Below are 21036 nucleotides of genomic sequence, written 5' to 3'. Positions count from 1 at the left end.
CATGCACAGGAAAAGAAAAAAAAACAGTAAGAAGTGATGATTTTGCACATGTTTCTTTACCTGTAGCTGTGTGAGTCTGTGAAATGGGATATATCCTTTCCATTCCTAGTGCAGAATTCAATCGCTTTTCCCTCTGTAGTGGAAACACCACTTTAGTAATGGCATTGTTGATCCTCCTCCACTCCAATATCAGCCCTGGCAATGGGTGAAGTGTCTTTAACTTCTCCAAAACATCCTTGTGGGGAGAAAAGGGCAAAGCTATGATTAACTGCCTTCAAAGCTTTATAAATAAAGTTTTTGCAGTTCTGCAGGAAAAAGTGACTCCTTCACTCACAGTGAGCTTCCAGGGTCACTGCCTCACAATTAAATGGCTATCCCCTCCACTAATACTGCCTACACCCGGGCAATCAAGGCACAGTGAGACACAGCTGCCATTTTATTACACACAAGAAGGCAATCACTTCTCTTTGGATATTTGCATCCTCATCACCACTCAGTCTGCATCAACCAATAAATCACCTGAAATTATCATATAAAGCATCACTTGCCATAGGTCCCCTACGTTGTCTCCTCTTGACCAGCGTTAATGCTCCTCTTCCATCTTCCTGCGTATTTTTCTCCCTGCTTTCTCCTATCCATACGCTATGAACACATAAACGTAGCCCTTGACCATGCACCTTGAAAGACAAAGCTGATCGCTAGCAATCAAATCCTTCCAGTTAAATCAGAAATATGAAAGGACTAACAAGAACTTCAAAAGCCAGCGGCATGCAAACATTTCTCAAAACAACATTTTTTGTATGCAGCAGGCAGCTGCAGCCTCATCCCTCCACATCACAAAAGGAGAAAATCCTCACTTTGCTTTTTGCTCCCTGCTCTGCCACCACCACTGCACTCACTTCTTCACTGCCACTTGAGTTTCGGAAATCAATACTGGTCTTTTAAACACTGACTACACTGAACAAGGGGAAACCAAGAAAACAACACAGATTAATGAGTCCTGAAAACAAGGAACATATATATCTGCTAATATCACTTGTCTGGCAAGAGCACCCATTAGCCTGCAGCAGTTGGTATCAATGCAGCTCCACAATATTTATCAACTGGCAAGCATGTCAATAGCCTTCACATGTACATAAGCTTTTGATATACTAAATTTGATCAGCCATCAGATCTGCCATTCTGAAGGCAAATTCTCTAAACTCCAAAATACAGATATGGTAGTACCAGGCAGGGAAAATATTGTATTTAATCACCATAGTATTTAAGTATCTTTCTAGCTGATGTTGAAAAATTCTTCAAAATTATTGTGCTATTTTGGTCTTACACGTGGTTTGGGAAAACAAATTCTGCTTGATTTATTCTTATTGAAGCCTGCTATTTATAGTCATGTCCTCACTACACTCAGGCTTTAGGTCAAGTAGGAGGAGTTAATATCTCTGCTAACAGAGAAGGCAGAATCCAGTTTGAATTTACAGTAGTAACTGGAGGAGCGAAAACACAGCTAAAATTTTCTTTAATTTAAGTCAGCATGCCTAACTAACTCCAGCATATCCAAGCAGCAGTATGAGGTAAGAGGGAGTTATTTTTACAATAATTTTCAAACTAGAGCCAGACTTTACTGTACCTTGGTTGTACTGAACTGCTTGCTCAACCTAACCCTATTTCCTTTAGCAGTTGCTCTTCTGGTGGAACCCAGAGTTTTCTTGTTCCCTTGAACTTTCACATCTCCGTTTTGTGGCAACTTCAGCTCCAGGAACAAAACCTGAAAAAGGCCAGCATTTCAGATTAGTTTCTGCATGCTAATCCCAGAAGAAAACAAAAAACAACTGAGCACTTAAACAGCTTGTTCCAACCAAAGGATAGTACGAATGCTTTGGGTAATTAAAAAGCTGATTAAAGATATGTGCTATCGGTCATTCTTCCTCATTTTAATTAACTACAAAATGCAATCTAAAATCTCATTTTCTGAACACTATAAGTGTGAGTTCAGAGGTATGTTTTTAGAAAAGGTAATTAACTCCACCCAATAAGTGAAGTTACTGCTGACAGTCAATTGTAATAAAACGTGGAGTTAAGATGACTAGAAGTGGGAAGAACATCGGTGAAAAAAAAAAGCATTAGCAGGGAGTAGGCTTCAGAGCACCATGAATGGCATAGGAGATGGTCACAAATACCTTTTATAGAATAGCCAGAATATTATTTTTTTCTAAAAATTTACAATAACTGGAAAATTAAGTATATGCTCACTTGTTGACAGACAGAGCACAGCTCTTCTTTTTTCATTCTATGTTTCTATATAGCACTATACACTATTTAGCAGATACTGTGTTTCACTTCACAGCTGGCAGAAGGGAATAGAAGCTTTACTCTTGCACATTTTTGTAGCACAAAAGTTTTACTCATGCAAAATTAAAATGGTAAAGCTCTACTAACCTATACAAGATATTTTATATGATTCCTAACAAAATTTTCACATGAGAAACAGGCTTCTGTAGTTCAGAGAACAGTGTTTCAGAAAAAACTCTCCTTCCCATTTTCCATGAAGCAGAGTGAAATTTGAGCCCAGCATTATTTCATGAGTTGTAACTCAGACTACTGTTACTGAGCAAAACTTCTGCATTTGCAATAAAGGAGGAATATTTCTGTGGAACATCTTTTAGTGATGGCTACCTGCAAATTTTGACTATTTCCATATAAAATATAGCTCTTCAGCGAGAAATATTGTACAGAAAAGAAATAAACGGGTAAAAAAACATTGCACAGCAATTATAATCTATTCCTATGATTCCATGTAATGTGCATTAAAAAATATATAGCAAAGGTCTTCAGGAATAAAAGTATTGCAATTTATATAGAAATCTGTTTCTTAGGCTTTAAAAAAAATATCAGTTATATACTGGTTCTTAAAAGACAGCAGTTGATTCAAAACTTTAAAAGCAGTCTGTCTTCCTGTTTCATGCCTTTATAGGGAGAAGGGTAACAATACCACCTATTCAGTAGAACTATTCTTAGACTCAGACTACATGATATCACATCACATCTCATGCAGAAGAAGCTTCTCTAGTCCCACACCGTTCATCCAAAGTATTCCAAAAGCCATTTAACTGGCAGATCGTCTCACCCGCCATGAGAAGCCAAGGTCCTAAACAAACAACATGCTTATTCCCACTTGTTTTTTATTTCCAACGTGCTTATTTCCACTTCTGCCTTCTTTATTTCTGCTAAAGTTAGCAGAAATCAGAATGATCAGTAACAAGCAGGAGACACATAGCACCTTGCAGGCAGCAAGCTCATGAGTGTAAAGACAAATTAACTCTGAACAAAGTTCAATTTGCGTTTTTTCTTCAAACGCTGTCTGCCCAAGAAGGTTTTTTCTTAAGTCTAAGCAAAAGCCTCTTGAGGGCGACTTCTGAGAAAGTTCTCCCCCTCCCACCCTAACCCTTCACATACCTCTGCAATGTCATCAGGGCTGGTCAAGGAGAAGCTGTGGCCTGCCAGTTGATATGCCTTGGTCTCAATCTCGCTCAGTTTAGCTTGCATGACCTGCTTCTGGGTTTCATATGCTGTTGTGCTAAAACCAATGCCATTCAGTTCCAGCAGAGCCAAGCAATAATGGGTGGGCATCTCCACTTTAGAAAATACATCTGTAGTAAGTACAAACCCCAAGAAAAACTTTTATAACATCAAAACCAGATCAAATGAAGATCAACAGATTAATAAAAAAAACAATTGGCAAATCCTCAGTTTTCAAAATCCTGAATGCCCTGACATACTAAAATCTTTTAATATAGATTTAGAATCACAGAATGGTTTGGGTTGGAAGTAACCTTAGAGATCATCAAGTTCCAACCCCCCTGCCATGGGCAGGGACACCCTCCACTAGACCAGGTTGCTCAAAGCCTCATCCAGCCTGGCCTTGAACCCCTCCAGGGATGGGGCATCCACAGCTTCTCTGGGCAACCTGTTCCAGTGCCTCACCACCCTCACAGGAAAGAATTTCTTCCTAATATCTAGTCTAAATCTGCCCTCTTCCAGTTTAAATCCATTACCCCTTGTCCTGTTGCTACATGCCCTTATAAAAAGTCCCTCCCCGGCTTTCCTGTAAGCCTCCTTCAGGTACTGGAAGGCTGCTATAAGGTCCTCTCGGAGCCTTCTCTTCTCCAGGCTGAACAACCCCAACTCTCTCAGCCTGTCCTCATAAGGGAGGTGTTCCAACCCTCTGACCATCTTCATGGCCCTCCTCTGGACCTGCTCCAACAGCTCAACATCCTTATTGCATTGGGGGACCCAGACCTGGACACAGTACTCCAGGTAGGGTCTCAACAGAACAGAGTAGAGGGGTAGAGTCACCTCTCTCGACCTGCTGGTCACTCTCCTCTTGATGCAGCCCAGGATCTACTTTGCCTTCTGGGCTGGGAGTGCACACTGCTGGCTCATGTTCAGTTTTTCATCTACCGACACCCCCAAGTCCTTCTCCTCAGGGCTGCTCTCAAGCCATTCTCCACCCAGCCTGTATTTGTGCTTGGGATTGTCTCAACCCATGTTTAGTTTAAATACTTCTGTTTCCAGAATATTTCATAATAAGAAATATTTCATAAGAAGTATTCTAGAACTTTTTATCCCAAAAGTATTTAACAGAATAGCAACTTCTGTCAAAGATTTTTTTCCTAAGAAATACACATCTCTTTGTATATCTACATTTTATAAACTACAGACATGCTTAATGTAAAGCTTTCTAACTTCATACACGTTCATTCCACCACTCACACAATGTTCGAAGTTTCAGTTGTCACGATCATAAAAGATGCAGTAAATTTGCAACAAAAGACTTCAGTGAGACTAGACCCTAATCTTAGGCTTTGGATACAATTTAGGGGAAACAATCATAAAGCCCACTTATAGGTATGTGCTTTGGGTTGGTTGGTTGTTTTTTTTTTGTTTCCTTGTTTTTAAACAGAGACAAAGCATTCAGCAAGTATTAGTGCAAACCTACTGAATCATTCACTATGGAAACACTGAAGTTTCATGGACACAACACATACATGGCAAACAATGCTACATATGGGCAGGCCAAAGAACAAGAAATCTCCTTCAGAAAACATTTGAGAATTTTAGGAAATGCTTCTGACAAGGAAATGCAAAAGCTTTTGAAAACGTTCATGAGAAACCACAGACATACCCACAAGTCCACTCTGAATGGCCAGGATACTCACCTGGGAGGTAGAGCTCTGCTTGATTCAGAGACATAAATAGACTCTGCTATTGCCTTAACCAATGTAACTGGTGGATATTTGGGATATAAAAAATATATTTTAATTTTTAATTGTATTTTTTTAACAAAACAGATGTACTTCCAAGGCAAGTTCCCTCTTTTGCCTTAACAAATGAACATTTTGCCACAGAATACACTTAGATAAGTACTTCCAAATCTCTCCCCCACTGATCATTCAGCCTGTGGTAGCACAGCTACCTTAACCCTCCATCTTTGACCCCAAGTGGAGGAGCTCTCTTTACCTGTCAGATTTTCCTTCTGTAATTCATTATGGAGTTGGTTCATGACACTGAAGATAAGCACAGACTCTATTGCTGCTCTGTACCGCCCAGAATGATCTCCGCTGGCACTAAGCCCCAGGCTCTGCACTCCTTGGCCAGTGCCTACTCCTTCCAGTAGAGGTAACTCACTGGGGAGAAAGGTAGTCACCATGTTGTGAAGCGTACGTTCCTTAGAGCCAGAATCAAGCAGCCAACATGCAACCTTAAAAAGGGAGACCTCCATGAGACCTTTTTTTCCATTCTAGTCATAATACAACGTAAATGCTTAACTGAGGGTTAACACAAGGTTATAGTTCAGATTATTTTTCTTGATTTGGCAGGCAGACTGAAATTTGTGGGAAAAGTCACATGATTTCAGATAAAACCTTCAAGAGGGCATAAGTCACTGAAAAGCTTCATTCTCACTCAAAGTTAATTCTGCACATTTGGAAACCTTATCCTCTGACAACTGAATACATCTAAAAGTGTTCGGCTCAGTGTTTTTCATTTATTAAAACCCAACAGAAAAGGGACTAAATATGAAAATCAGGATCAAAACATGTTTAATCTGAAAACTGATTTTGTAAAAATCAGCACTTGCTATTGATCTATAATACTAGTCAAGCTGAGCTCTCCTATTTTTTTGTGCATCAGCAATAGTACCAGGAATTCTGCAAGGCAAATTTTATTCGTGGCGAGCCTCATACCTCCCACTGTCTTCAAAGCAATTTCGCTTATAACTATATTTCAATTTCTTGTGTCAAAATAGGATGAAACACAGGCTTCTGCATTGTCTCTGCCATGCAAGCAGACGGTAAAAACCACACGTATATATACGGGTGTGTGGGGGGGTGTGTGTGTGAATCTGTGTGTATGTATATATTCAATGAATCACTAAAATGAGCAAATATTACTCCATTTAATACACGGAACACTGCAGGGAAAGGTGCTACTTTTATTCCTCTTTAATTCTAGATTTCCCACTGGAAGAAAATTTCACTAAACCCCAACAGGTCTGCATATTCAAAATCTAAATAACAGAACAAAAGTACCAGAAGGTACTCCCGTCTTTCCACTATTGTGTTTAGTTATTTTATCCAAGCTATATTTCTTAATCCTGCAAACCTTTGGGTCCTCAAAACTTCCCTCCAAGGAGATGCCACAAGCCATCACCAGAGTCTTGTAGTGCTGAATGAAGTTATACACGACAAGTGAGCGCTCCTGCCTGTGCTTCTGCAGGTACAGCTGCAGATGATGCAGTCTCTCTGTTACAGATAGGTTTTTGTCCAAAGGTGGCGGTGCCAAACTCATACTGATTTCTAAGGTAGGAAATACAAGCAAAAATAATCTTTTTACCCACTGCATGATAAGAAACGCAAGAAAAAAAACCTTAATGCAATCACCTAAAGCACAAAAACTACAAATAGACTGTGAACAAATAACAACAAATCTATATCAACAGTACATATTTATCAAACCAGCCAAGGCTCCCAAAAGCAATATGCTGTGTCTGTACTACTACACAAAGGATAGCCAGGAATCACACCCTAGTCACAAGCCCACATAGCACAGATTGGATTATGTTCAGCATTCTAGTGTCAGATTTGTTTTGTAGAGCAAAAATTGGAAGAGGTCGAAAGAGAATAGCAAGTAAGCTAACATTTTAGCCATATGCATGCTCAGCAGTCCAGGGCTTGAGCCAATTACCTGGCCTTATTATATAGCATCATAGATGTATCCACAGCAACATGTTCAAGGGTGTTCAACACTTAAGATTGCTGAATAATACGCCTAAATTACTCCATCACACAACTGAGATGGGTTTGGGACACTCAAAACACTTCCAAGAACCTATCTGCTCGAGGTACTTTCTTGAAATGCAGTGTCACATAACATGGCACAGCCTGTCCACTCACTTACCAGTCTGGTCTTGTATCTGTTGCAAAGAGATATAGTAGGCATCTTTTCCACCCCAGCATACTGCCAGTCCAACTACCAAGATGTCTTCACAGCCTTGGACAGGAAATCCATCATCTTTAACATGCGTCCACTGAGGAGAACTTACTAAAGGAATAATTTTTAAGTTACAATTATAAAATAGCATCCATAAATACAGAAGAGGTTGGATTCTGAAAATGGAAATACATACAGTTGAGCCTAAATTTCTTAAAAGTTAATATATACCATCATTTTTATCTATAGGGAGAAAAATCTGTGTTTCTTTTGGGAAAACAGAAACAAAACCCAACATGCTGAGAATGGCAAAACTTAACAGAAACAACCACCTATATAGAACCTCTGCAAAACTCTGGCCTTTGCTAGCATTCTCTTCAAGAGTTGAGACAGAAATGTATTCCCTCCGTTCACCCTGAAAAACATTTCACATTTGTCTGTCAAAAATGTATTTTGATAGTTTCATTGCTGTTGTTATTGCAATATGACAGCAAAGAATCTAACTCTGCTTAATCTTGTTATTTTAAAGGAAGAGTATGTTTATACAGAAGCAGCAAACTGCAACATGCAAATATGTCTGTGGAAAAAAAGGAAGCAATACAGCAACCATCCAGAGAATGATCTGAATTTTGCACATGCCTATATTGAACCAAGTTTACTTTTTACAAACTCGAAAATATTTCACCTTGGTTCAGAGGCAATCCTGCAAGCAACACTGCTCAGTGGAGACCCTGAACAATCTGTACAGTTTATTATTAAATATATTATTGATTTTAAAATATGCTACAACTTGTTTATGACATGGAAAGATACATGATAAGGGAACTGCACAACACAGATCCATTTCAAAATTTGATATACAATGAAACACTAAGAATATTTAGATGCTCTCAAATACAAACAAGCTGCTAACACTACATTACTATCACCAAAGACCTACCAATTAAATGCTTGACACCAATTCTCCATCCTCTACTAACACTCAGCTCCTTTGCTTTACTGAGATTGACAATATTCAATTAATATCTGTAATTTTCCTCCTTTTTTGCAAACCCTTTCCCCCACTACCCTTCCTTCAAGCTGAAGATGCCACCCTGCTGGTCACAAAATAATGGGCTGGAACACAGAACTGACCTTTTTTGAATTTGCCACCGATTGTTGATTTGGGAGACAAAAGACATTTTGTTCTTTCACATGCCACTGAGATCGAGAACCTGCTTTTCTCTTTCCATTCTGCAACAAAAGTCTGGAAAAGTGCTTTGTCGCTTGCTACATCAATAATAGTGAAACTTTCAGCACTTAAGGGAACGAGTGGAAAAACATCCTGAGATAGCTGCAGTGAAAAGCTTTGGTCTATAGTAGAATCATCTTTTATCTCATCAGTCTCAATTGGGTCTACAGCCCCAGGACTGACCTGGAGTGTTTTTACCTGCAGCTCTGCATTGCCCTTGCTGTTCTGCTGCGGCTGAATCAGCTGCTGTTCATTCGTGCAGGCAACTTGTCTCTTTGCAGATTTCACAGAGAGAGAAAGAGAACTCTTTGGAAAAAGCTCTTTAGGGGGTGTTGGAGGAATAAATACATTATTACTATCTGGTGGAGGACAGGATGTTCTGTTGCTTCCCTTGAGTGGAAGCGTTATGCAGTCTGTTTTCTGAAGATCCAAGTCTTCCGTTTTGTTTTCTTTTACCTCGAAAAAGCTTTTTAAATCCTGACAAGTGGGCAAAGGCTTCGGCTGACAATGGTCAGATTCAAAAATGGGATCTGGCTCTTGATTAGCAACAGGAGTAACTAATTTTTCTTTCAAACAGAAGCTTACTGAAACTGGTTCTATGCCTGAGGGACTAGGCCATTTGTCTAATACATCCTGCAATCCTGGGCTTATTTCAAACGAGTGGTCAGTCCACACCATTGGACAGGTTTTCTTGTCTAAAGCTTGCTGGCTTCTCTGAAGCTTTTCACTTTTATTTCCTACTAAATCTTTTGGTCTGGGGTCATTGTTACTAACCACTGAGTTTCTTAATCCTGACCAACCATGAAATGTAGAAGGAACATCTTCCAGAAAAGATGAGGAGTTTGCATGATCTAAAACTTCAGCTATTGGATCAGAGAATGTTAGAGACATATTGTTGCACTGTGCAGGATCCTCATGCTGTTTTGGATTGCCACTGACATCAAACTTCCTCTCAACAGGCCTTTGGTTCTGCAAAAGACTTTCTGCAGGAAGCAAAGCCCCTTGCTTCTCCAAGGGCTCCTTTTTGTCAGCTTCTGTGATGTGAACAGCTGAAAGGTCGCTGACATTACTGAAGCTATCATCAAACAGCAAGCTATCACTCATATTCAGGCTTGTTTCGGAGACAGCGTGGCATTCTACTTGTACAATGGGCTCCCTCCGAAAAGGGGAGGTTGCTTTATTAAGGTCTTTAGAGATAGTCTCCTCTTTCACTGAATTTTGGGTCTGGTAATCTTGTAGAAAACTGTGTAGCTGGGAGTCAGTCACTGAGAAATCGCTTTCTTTAAGGTAAGGTGCAGATTTTATTTCTGTCGTTATGGGCCGTAAATTAAGGCCTCCAGACTCCAAGACTTTATTACTGCAGTGCTGAGCAGTGTTTTTTGTAATGTTACGTGTTGTGGCAAGACTCAATAAGCCCAGTTTTGTAACTGTAGCAGGCAGCATTTCATCAGTAGCATTCTCAGTCCCTGAAGTGCTTAGTCTCTTGGTGACTTCCTGCCGTGGTATCGCTGCCAGCTCTAAACCTTGTATTCCGTGCTGTCCTGCGATTCCAGATGCTCCCTCCTGTTTTATTATCAACTCAGTTTGAGTATCCAACTGGAAGCTGTCTTCAAAGTCTCTAGAGTCAGAAAGCAGGGCAGAGGATGGACCATTCTGAACATGACCTGCATTGTAAACACCTCTGGATTTTACTGGAGAAACTTTCTGAAAATCCTTAGGATGACTGTTGGCATTCTGCAGTGCTCCAGCTTGTAATAATATTCCATTTGGTTTTTTGCTCCCATTTTTGCCACCACTCTGTATCTGAGTACGGCAGGATTTATCCTCACCAGCAAAATGCACAGGTTTCTGTATCCTGCTGCCACTACGGACATGTCCATTTCCAGAGCAGTTATCAGTTACATTACGGTGATCTGTATCTAAAGCCACCTGTTGCTTACCAATCATCACCTCAGCACAGCTTGCATCTGTTTGCATTTTATTGATTTTATTCTGCTTATCACCAGTATTTTCATTTCTCTGTGTCCTAGCACTAGCAGGTATCACTAGACTTCCGACAGTATTACGTGTCTCCGCATTGACGTTTGGAGCACCCTGCAACGTAACAGGTGCCTGAAAATATGCTCTCCCCTTAGGCATGCCTTCATTAGTGGTGGTAGGCTCTGTAAACAATCGTTCCATTTTATCCATCCTCCCAAGATTAATTTCCTCCATCTGTACAAAATTTGACACTTTGTGAGTTACAGACCTGGTTTCCCTAAATTCCTTATTATTTTGGTCTGAAAAAAAATTACCTTTAGAGATGGGGGGGTTAAAACCAGGCGGCTTTTGTATGTCTATGCTAAGCATATTTGAATCTTCAAGAAGTGACCTCTGCAGTTTTGAAGCAGTATTTTTGTTCCTAGTTCGGTTTAAATGCATGTCCGTACTTCTTATCAATCTAGAGGCTGAAGACTTTGCTCTCAATGTTGGTGTTTTTCCTTGTTCAGTAAGGAGTTCCAGAACTGCTCTCCTGGAATCCATCTTGGTTTTGACCAGAGAAATTCCTTCTACACTTTCATTATCTCTGCACATACTTGGCCGTTTTCTAGCGCTGTATACAATATCTTCATTGCCTTCCTCTGCTTGAACCTGTCTCCTGCCTGGGACTTCACTCTCAAATCCGGAGTTTTCTGTACTACTGCTTAGTCGCCTTTTATATCGCTTTTTAATATTTGATACATTTCCAGACTGAGAACCAAGGCCATTATGATGTTGAACTCTGCACCCTTTTTTGTTTAACACCATAGAAGACTCAGAAGACTGCTCTCCATTTGATCTATGTAGTCTGTCTTCCAGTTCTGACTCGCTGCTGATCATAGAGGTTGTATCAGACTCGAGAAAAGACTCTGGGTTCCACTGCACTCCCATCAGTGCCAAATCCTGCTGCAGAAGTCCCCTGGCTTCCTCCACAATGAGGGAAGCTGCTTCTCTTTCACTTAAGCCTTTCATTCCAGCCATCCAGACACTGCGCACAGTCCGACGCTCCTCTGCTGATTCTTCATCTTCATCCACTGCCCTGCGAACACTATGAGAAAGGTTACAGACAGATGTAAACATTTATGCAGAAAATAACAAACAACACAAGGAGCTGGCATTGTTCTGCTCCACTCCCATTTCAATTAGCTTCACAGCTTCCTAACTTCACAGAAGCACTATATCCAAAATATAATGCATTTAACAGTGCATGTTTCAGTTTTCTGTATGTGAATTGATGTCAATGAAGGATATTACTGGCTGCATACCCCAGAAGCATTCCCAAGTTTCTGTGTCCAAACATGTACCCCAGTTAAGTCCCAGCTCCCTACTAGGGCAAGATCCAGGTGTGAATCAATCCTCCTCCATACACAGTTTTCCAAAGAAAGGAAACTTCAGAAACACAGACAGGTGTCACGGCACAGTCCAACAGGTACTTGATCAAGGAAGCTCATCATTGCACAAACATGAAAATCACAAGAGAATCTCAAATGATATACAGTAATAAATCATCAACTCATTTGATCATATGGTGGAGCTGCCTTTTAGAGGCAGCAAAAGGCCTTCAGAAAGCATTAACAATTCACCCAGGACTAAACACTGCATTGAAACAAGGAACAAGCAGAAAATTTAGGTCTCACAAACTTATGCTGCAAATAAAAGATGCTTCTGTTAATTTTAAAATAATCATGGAACCACTGTGATCTGTCACAGAGACCTACAAGTTATTTCTAACTAAAGTTTGGCATCGAGTCCCAAAAGGTTACCATAATTAAACACAGGTTTCATCCCGTAATCCTTCACCTTACAAACTCCTTTATTTGACTTTTGGACTTACTGATTTCTCACCTTTTGAATGGTACCGAATTCTTCAGAGCAGTTGCTACATCATCAGGACTGGCTTTAGCAAGATCAGCCACTGTGACAAAGCCAGCGTTGTAAAGTGTCCTAGCACGCTGTGCATTCAGTAGAGACACCCGTACCAGGTCACAAAGCTCCCTATGAACCCCAAAAATGAGGCGGCTCTGGAACTGAGAGAGCAACAGCTCCATGTTGTGCCAGCCCAGTCGATTACAGAAAACCGTTACCATTCCTGGAACACAGAAGAAAAGAAGACAGAATAAGAAGTGACGAGAGGCAATAAGAGAAGCCACAGATCTTTGAGGAAAGCCAGCACTGATGTCCAGAAGGGCAGAACTTGGCCTGCAGAACTTCAGTTACTGAGAACATCACCAAAAGTAGCAAAACCTATGATTTATCTGTTACCACTGCAGTCCCCAGCATATGGGAGGAGGAAAAGAGCAGGGAAAAGGCAGTTTCTTACTCACAGATTGCATGTACAGAATATGAAGACAACTGAAAGACACGGCATCCCTCACTATTTTTACAGTGATTACAGAACACAACTTTTATCGTATCTCTTAACTGTGTGTCATGTCAACAGTTCATTTTACTTCCCAAATTACTTTTGCAAAAAATATTAAAACTGGGAATGGAGCATTATTAAACTGCTATAACAAAAAGTTATTTATAGTACCTGAATTAATTTAAACTTCTCTGCATCTGTTGGCATGACCTTTTTATTTTGGGGCTTTGACTCATGCTGCAACCCACACACAGGGTTTCGTAAGTTGAGCTAAAACTGTCTTAAAAATTGAAGACCCACTTATGGAGTAATGGAGGACTTAGGCAATAAAAAAAAATATCTCAGTTACATGGTAGGCTATTACTTCTACCCCTCCACAGCCCTCTTAAGGAAGTTAAGTTGAAGATGACATGTATCTGACCTCTTGTTACCTGGTGATAAATGATCCAGAACCTACTCACTCTGTTTTGAAAACTATAAAGTTATACTTTCTGGACAGTTAACTTTGCAAGCAGGAGAAAGCCATGCTAAGTCTTAGAGACCCCAAACTTTACCCATGCTGAAAGGTACTCCTTCTTGATAGAAAGAGTAGATAGCCTCAGAATAGGCTTGTATTTAATTTCCATACTTAGTATTGAACAAACAACATTCCTGCACAGTACACAGATGATTTTCACAGACCTCATCATGCTACAGCACTGCTTGATTCCACTCAGCTGGCCTCCTTCCCACAGCATACTCTGTGGTTCCAGCTCAAGAAGGGGCAACCACAGATTAAGCTACAAAGCTTGAATTGGTTTTAGGAGACTAATTGTTGTTAGTACTGCACTGTGGCTATCTTATCCCTGTATCTGGAAGGAAAGAAAACAAAGTAGCTTGACTCCTGGGGTATTTTGCCTAGACAACTCACCTGCATAGGTGGCAGCAGACTGCTGCAAGGATTGAAGCTGGCCACGACTACAGCCATATTTCTTGGTCATATCCTTTAAGGGAACCTCACTGATTAAATCCAGAAGGGCAAGACTAGTGAAAAACCTGTAAAAGTAGTACACATGGAAATAAAATCATCATCCAGGGCACATTAGTCTACATGGCAAAATGCACCATGATAGCAAAGGACAGAATGGTGGTATGGCATAGCACACAAAAGATACAGAGAAGATGACTTCCAAAAACATCAGCACAAACATCTTGTGCCAGCAATGTTTTCAGTCCAGAGCAGACCAGGTCCAGGCACTGTGAGCCATCAGCTCACTTAGCAGAACAGCAAGTTCCTGAAAACAGGCACAGAGCCTGTTCACTCCACATGTCATGGCCTCGAAACTTTGCACGTTCACACCCATTTGTACCTACCTTTTGTGGATGGCCATTTGTCTGTGCTGTTTCTCTGTTTTAGCTATGATTTTGCCCTTTACAGAGCGAGCCAGAAAGCCTTCTTCAATCCCCACCAGCTCAGCCACACGTTTCATTGAGGCAGGCAGCTTCTCCCATAAGCAAAAAAACTGGTACCAATCAATTGTGGTCCACTCTTCATACACTGGGGTGACCTAAAGAAAAGAAGACAATGCAAAAAACTATTTCAGAGAAACTCACACAGAAGAGAGCTCTGGGTAAACAAAAATACAGCTTAGGGAATGTGGTTAGAGCATCCTACACACTACTCAGAGGCACTGAGTCATAACCATGTACCCTGAAGAAAGTAAAAGCTCTTCTAACCTAGTTTTTTTCAATATTTGTACTGATGAGATCTGACTCATACGAGTACTCTAATGATTAAACAATTTGGAATCTTTGTCAGATTGTGCCCTAAATCCAAGCCATTAGAAGATTTTTAAGCTGCATCTTTATTCTCCTTTAACAAAACAAAACTTTTTCCTTTTAACAAAACTGACAGATATCCAGCAACCTCTTAAAATCACTAGCAACAACACTAACCACTGCCATGGCATGTGATAAAGCAGGAAGGAACGTAGATTTTGCCAGAACTCAGTGAAGCTTTCATTTACCTGGAGTACAAGAAATCTCAATTTTTATTAACACCAACAAAAAATCCACCCAGAGCATTCACACACTTTCAGGTAGAAAACCAATTCTGTTATTGTTCAGTCAGCTCAGAATCAGTTTCAGTATGAGACAAAATGTCTTCATATCTTTATTGATATACTGCAAGATTAATTATTTTGAAATAACTAACAGTTGTTGGGGAGCATTTAATATAACACAGAATACCAAATGCCTGCCTGGTTGTAAATCATCCATGCCTCTTCATCTGCTGAGAAGAACAAGAGTTTTTAAGGTGGAGGATTGTGTTTTGTTGTTTGTTGGGGTTTTAAGGGGCTTTTTTTCTTTAAAGAAAACTGTTTTCCTAGCCAAGCAAATACCTATTTGTTTCAATCAACTTTCCTAAAATACAAGGTCTTGGAATTCGGTCTCATATTTGTACAAGTAAGAGATTCAAACCTAAGAGAATTTAAAAGCATTACAGCAGATAATTTCCTTGCAGCCCATATACCACATAGAAAACAATTTTTTTTTTTAAAAGCCACCAAAACTAAACAAACCTTCAGCCCTGAAAATGAACAGACTTGCAAGAAACTGTTTAAGGCTAGCTTAATGAAAGAGAATCTCAAGAACATCTTGTTCAACAGTGTATTTGATTTTTAACATCAGACAAGCTACTGCAATTAAAAAGTACAAGGTAAAAAAAATTTATTGCCATTACTGTCTCTACCCCAGAACATGAACAAAATTCACCCTTTTTTTTTTGTTTTGGAGATGCAAACAGGGGAAAAAGTTCACTGGTGTATGACACAAAACAGTCCACTTTGACTAACAGCAATAGGACAAAATATAATGTGGTCCTCTATAAACAGACATACGGGTACATACAGGACACTAGTAGATCCAAAAAATCTATCAATATCAGCCAATAACTAGGTTAATGAACATAGCAAGCAGAGACAGGCACCCTCAATCTCCTGTCTCCCCCTGTCCCCTAGCTCAACAACTGCTGTAACCGCAAGCATATTCTCCTTGAAATGACCTTTTTTTGTTCAGGCAAGATGTGCACATTTTGCCTTTGATTTACCAGCCTGGTAAAGAGAATATACTTTATACTTAAGGAGGCTAAAGACAACTGTCAAATTTCAGATGATGATTGCATGATGGGCCTCTGGCAGCTGCAAATCCTGAGATGTTCACTGCAACTCCATCTTATTTCCTCACTAATCTTCACAGGTTCATGGCTTCCTCTCCAAAGGTCTTAAATAGCATTGCTTAGGTTTTTAAGTGTACATGCACATAAGTCTTGCAAACTTCAGGACACTTTCCCCTCAAAAGATTTATCACACTCCTTCTGTTAGCCCTGGCAGCATCACCAGACAAGTAAACTAAATCAGAGATTAATTTCACTGTTACCGAACCAAAGAAAGGCTCACCCATAGGAAGAAAAAAGTGTAGTTCTCTGAGGCTTTTTTAATGCAAAATAGATGCTAAAACTCCAAAAGTTTTCTGAGCCGCCAAAAGCAATCTGAGATGCAGCCTGCTGATCCCAAACACACAACAAAACCAATTTGTTTCATCAACTTCAAGTGTCTCAGAAAAATTACCATTATCCAGTGGCCAAAACTTGCAAAGTTCTGAAATCTTTCGAAGTCAGGAGTGACAACAATGGGCTTAGATGGACATGCAGCACCTGCCTACATAATAGACATTACAGGAATAGACTAGTTCTGAAGAATATTCAATTTAGAAACTTTTCTTCATGCAGGATGAGCTAAGCAAAAAAACAATAAAAAACTTATGTACAAGGAGCCCTCAAGAACTCTGCATTGTGCTTTCTTTCCTTTCCTTAGTTTTGGCAGTACAAAATAAAAGACACAGAATAAAGAACCTACCAAATAGACAATATGCAGATCATTCTCCAGAACAAAGCTTTTCATAGATCGCTGGAGGTCAGCAAAGATTTCCATGGCTTCAGTTGGTGAAAGAGAAGAGGAAAGAGTAGCTGAGCCAAGATGTGTTGGATGATAAACCTTTCCTGTTTAAAAAAAAAAACAAAACAAAAAAAAAAAAACCAAAAACACACAGAGAAACATTTAAGTGCAAGTTTATATCTGATTTTCAGGTTGCAGTGTATTTTATAGATACCAACTCTAGTAACTTTTCCGAACTGCTTTTTCAAGAAAAATTGCATATTTCTCTATTCTGAAGACAGGAAAATTGAAACAATAAAAGGTTTAGACTTGTCTAAATCTAAACTAGCCTTTTCCAGAGGTCAGATCACAAGCTTGGATCCCTTTAACTACTCAGAGTAACATTTGTGATAGCTATGTGAACAAAAACCACTGGAATCCCATCTGCCGTCCTGCCCAGGAGTTATCATTTTGAGCATTCCTTTCTTAGGAACACCAAATACCTCCTATCATCTTTTCTTAAAAAGAGATAGGAAATAACCTGTAATGAGGATTCTTTCTATTACTGCAAGAGTCTCATTCTTAGCCATTTTAAGAAAACAGCCAAAATCAGGAAAAAGTACAACCACATACACCAAGCAGTTCTAGAAGAGACTTGCACTCTCTTAGAAAGTACTGGTTCTTCTTAAGGCAGACAAAAATCATAGTCTACAGTTAATGTGCAGAAATCCTGTAGTAAAAGTATGCCTTGTTTAAAGATAGTTGGGAATTTGTAGACTAGGATGCATCAGTCTTAGAGGTGATGTGCAGAGACAGGCCTTCCAAGAACACGTGCATGCAAAAAATGTTAAAGCAGGTAAAAAGACACCCTCCAGAAAGCTAAAAAATTGATACACATGATTCTTAAAAATACAAACAAAAATGGACAAAAGTTCTCATTGTAAAGTTACATTGAACATCTACCCAACTGCAGAAGATTTACCGATTCAAAACTGCTAACTGCAATCACTGGGAAAAAAAGAAATGTTACCTTTCACATCATTGCCAGAGTCTAGAACCTGAATGAATTCATTTTCCAGCAACCATGCCACACAAGCCTCGATAGGTCCAGTTTGTGCTTTGTCTTGTGCTTTCTCATTTCCCCACTTGCTTTCTTTCAAGCTGGATGCAAGAAGAGTGCAAGAAGCGTAGGTCTGCACATCATCTGGAGTGCTGGCCACTCCCCCCACTATGATCTGTTGAAGAAAACTACTTGTTCATATTGCCAGAGAAGCAGTAGGATGGAACATCAGATCAGAGAATCAAAGAGCTTGATCCATCTGATATCTAAGTTTTAAAGAACCAGTATGAGAAGGGAGCATGAGGCAAAGCAACTGCCAGCCTTTAAGGACTTTCCTTGGCAAGAAGTTAGATACGTTAGGCAGAAGTACGAGGACTAAGCTATGGGAAAGAACGAATTATAGAATCTTATTTTGATAGCAGACGTACACATAGTAGCAATTTAGATTTGAGACTAGCCCTAGCCATTTTGCTTAGCCAACACTGTTAAATACTTTTAAAAGGTTAGAACACAAAAAGCAAACCAGAAAGAGGAGTTTTCCTAAGGCTTTTCAGCATACCGAAGTTTTCTCTTAATAAATGTGAATGCTATACCCCATCATTGTTTTCCTGATCGAGAGTGACTTTTTTTTTCCCTCGGATTTTGTTTTCATTTTGTTTCATAACTTCTTTTTCTTTGTGAGTCATTTCCATGCGTGTGTCTTCTTTGAGATAGCAAGGTTTTTAACTAAAAACTTTGTTTCATGGTTTCAATGGACTTTTTTCATGTTATAAAGCAACACCACCAGAAAGGAACTCCCAACTTTTAGATAGCTCTTATGTAGAAAAATGCATTTAGAAATTCCATTGGTGTGCTGAAAATTCAAAATATACAGAATCACAACGAAGTTCTAAGTACCACAGCAGCTTTCACAAGACAGTAGGCATAGCACAGCAAACGAACTGTATTTAAAAACTCTAAGCTCAGTTCAAGCCCAAAAGGAACTTTGGAAAAGAGGATAAGCTCATCTATGTGGAATAATATATTTTTGGACCTTTTTACTCCTGTAGGAACCCTACAGAAGAGGGCAGGCTAAGAGGGAGAGTGAACTGGGTACCACACCTGTTTGTTCACCAAAAATGTATTTTCAAAAGTTCAGTCATTTCTGAGCAAAAGAGAAAGATAAGTTGAGGGGGGAAATAAGGGACCCTACAAGGTTCTACAAATGTCATTACGGCCAATTCAGTCTACACAGCCCCTGGAATCAGTAACTTACAAGCATCTCCCAGTTAAGACTGTTGGGTCACACATGAAGTTTAAGAATTACACTTATTTCTGCCTGCAGTTAGAGTATATCTAAATGCAAATGCAAAGCTTAGTAACCCTTGTTTGAGTGCGCTCACATCCTAATCTGCAGCAAGCAGAGACTGAAACATACCAAACAAAATGCTGAACACTAAAGCAAGCTGGCAGACCTAAGTAATTTTCTTCTGAAGCTGCTTGGGTTGACAAGGGAGGAAACAGAAGAAAAAGAAAGTGCACAGGAAACATTTGATGGTGTCACAAAAGAAACCATTCTACAATTACAAGAGTGCAAGCACAGTTCTAATCCTTCACCACATGTCCTGTACCTCAAGTATTGCTCTTTTCATGCTAGAAGCCACACCTTCGCCTTCTCTTCTAAGCAAACAACTGCAAACAGGCTTGAGAGATCCCTGAAGTAGAGCAGTTCCTTTTGATCTTTCTGAGGGCTTGCAAACTAAAATGCTCTCACCTACAGGAAAAAAATTTAAAATAAAATTAAAAAACAAACAAACAAACAAACAAACAAAAAACCCCAAACAAACAAAAAACCAAACAAAGAAACCCCTGAAAAAACATTAATGACCCCAGTATTGCATCTAAGCACTGTAATAGCTACATCAAGGACATATTGGAATAGAAAATTGTACATATTTTTGAAAAAGCTGAATAAAAAAAAACCTTTTGCAACCTTGAATAATGTATTCATTAAGAACTAAAAGCAGAGCTAACTTCGAAGTTGCATTAGAAAATTGTACATATTTTTGAAAAAGCTGAATAAAAAAAAACCTTTTGCAACCTTGAATAATGTATATTTATTGCTACGTAAGAACTCCACAGATGCATAATACTTAAGAACTAAAAGCAGAGCTAACTTCAAAGTTGCATTAAGCTGTTCAGAGTCTTGATAAACCAGCTAAGGAGTTTCCATAACCTCTCTGTACATCTGCTTTGTTGCTGAACCAGTCTTGCTTCTTGTTCTTGAGTTGACTGGAACTATAATATATAGTGGCATCAATTTTTCTTCTGCACTACATTATTAAACTGAAAAGATTCTCAAAAGCAAGAAGAAAACATAAAAGCTGCACCGCACTTTGACAGTTCGTGTTAAGTCAACCAGCTTCCACTCCCAAAATGAAATAACACAGATACCAGAGTAATTCAGAAATACAAAGTTATTAATCTAAGTAACTATGCATTCTCTGAACTTTCATATATGCATATATATACACACACATAAAATCTTAAGTGTACTTAATGGTTTCCACTGAAAGTACATCTAAATATACCTTACCTCAAAATTCTCTATCAGACATTAAGACAATCCCTACCTACTAAAATTCAGTGGGAGACAAAAAAAAGGTCCCAGAGGCATGAAAAAGAAAAAAAAAAAATAGGGCCAATTCCTTTCATGAGATAATAGTACAGACTACCCATGGAAAATGCAGTGGTCATATAATGGAGACTTTTTCAACAGAGCTGTTGCAGAGACCTAGCTAGTCAGTTAGAAGCTTTGCCAGTTGGCACCGGATAAATTAATTATGGGTAGGGGAAGCTTGCTTTTGACTAAGAGGAGAGTAATTGATTTGGATTAGCTGGACAGTAAATAACACAATAGGTTGATGATAACTTGTTGCAATTAAAGTGCACATAGTCTGGATACCAAGGTAATTTTGTTAGA

The 21036-nt window shown here is 39.4% G+C and overlaps 1 protein-coding gene across 1 annotated transcript in view; it reads right to left on the bottom strand.

The window, feature by feature from the left end:
• Positions 1-60: 60 nt before the first annotated feature.
• POLQ (polymerase (DNA directed), theta) overlaps positions 61-21036 on the bottom strand; it is a gene marked incomplete at both ends in the record, with an annotated part of 37112 nt that continues 16136 nt past the window's right edge. The window contains 14 exons of the mRNA XM_010085910.1: positions 61-235; positions 1628-1765; positions 3454-3647; positions 5518-5758; positions 6661-6854; positions 7456-7599; positions 8623-10686; positions 10786-11786; positions 12584-12827; positions 14011-14135; positions 14454-14647; positions 16997-17139; positions 18045-18249; positions 19685-19827. Of these exons, the coding sequence (XP_010084212.1) occupies positions 61-235; positions 1628-1765; positions 3454-3647; positions 5518-5758; positions 6661-6854; positions 7456-7599; positions 8623-10686; positions 10786-11786; positions 12584-12827; positions 14011-14135; positions 14454-14647; positions 16997-17139; positions 18045-18249; positions 19685-19827 (5205 nt within the window). The remainder of the gene's footprint in view (positions 236-1627; positions 1766-3453; positions 3648-5517; positions 5759-6660; positions 6855-7455; positions 7600-8622; positions 10687-10785; positions 11787-12583; positions 12828-14010; positions 14136-14453; positions 14648-16996; positions 17140-18044; positions 18250-19684; positions 19828-21036) is intronic.

Source organism: Pterocles gutturalis, unplaced genomic scaffold, assembly GCF_000699245.1.
Source record: "Pterocles gutturalis isolate BGI_N339 unplaced genomic scaffold, ASM69924v1 scaffold33220, whole genome shotgun sequence".
NCBI classification, from domain to species: domain Eukaryota; kingdom Metazoa; phylum Chordata; class Aves; order Pterocliformes; family Pteroclidae; genus Pterocles; species Pterocles gutturalis.
Note: the sequence above shows the minus strand (reverse complement) of the source record. Positions and strands in the feature narration are given on the sequence as shown.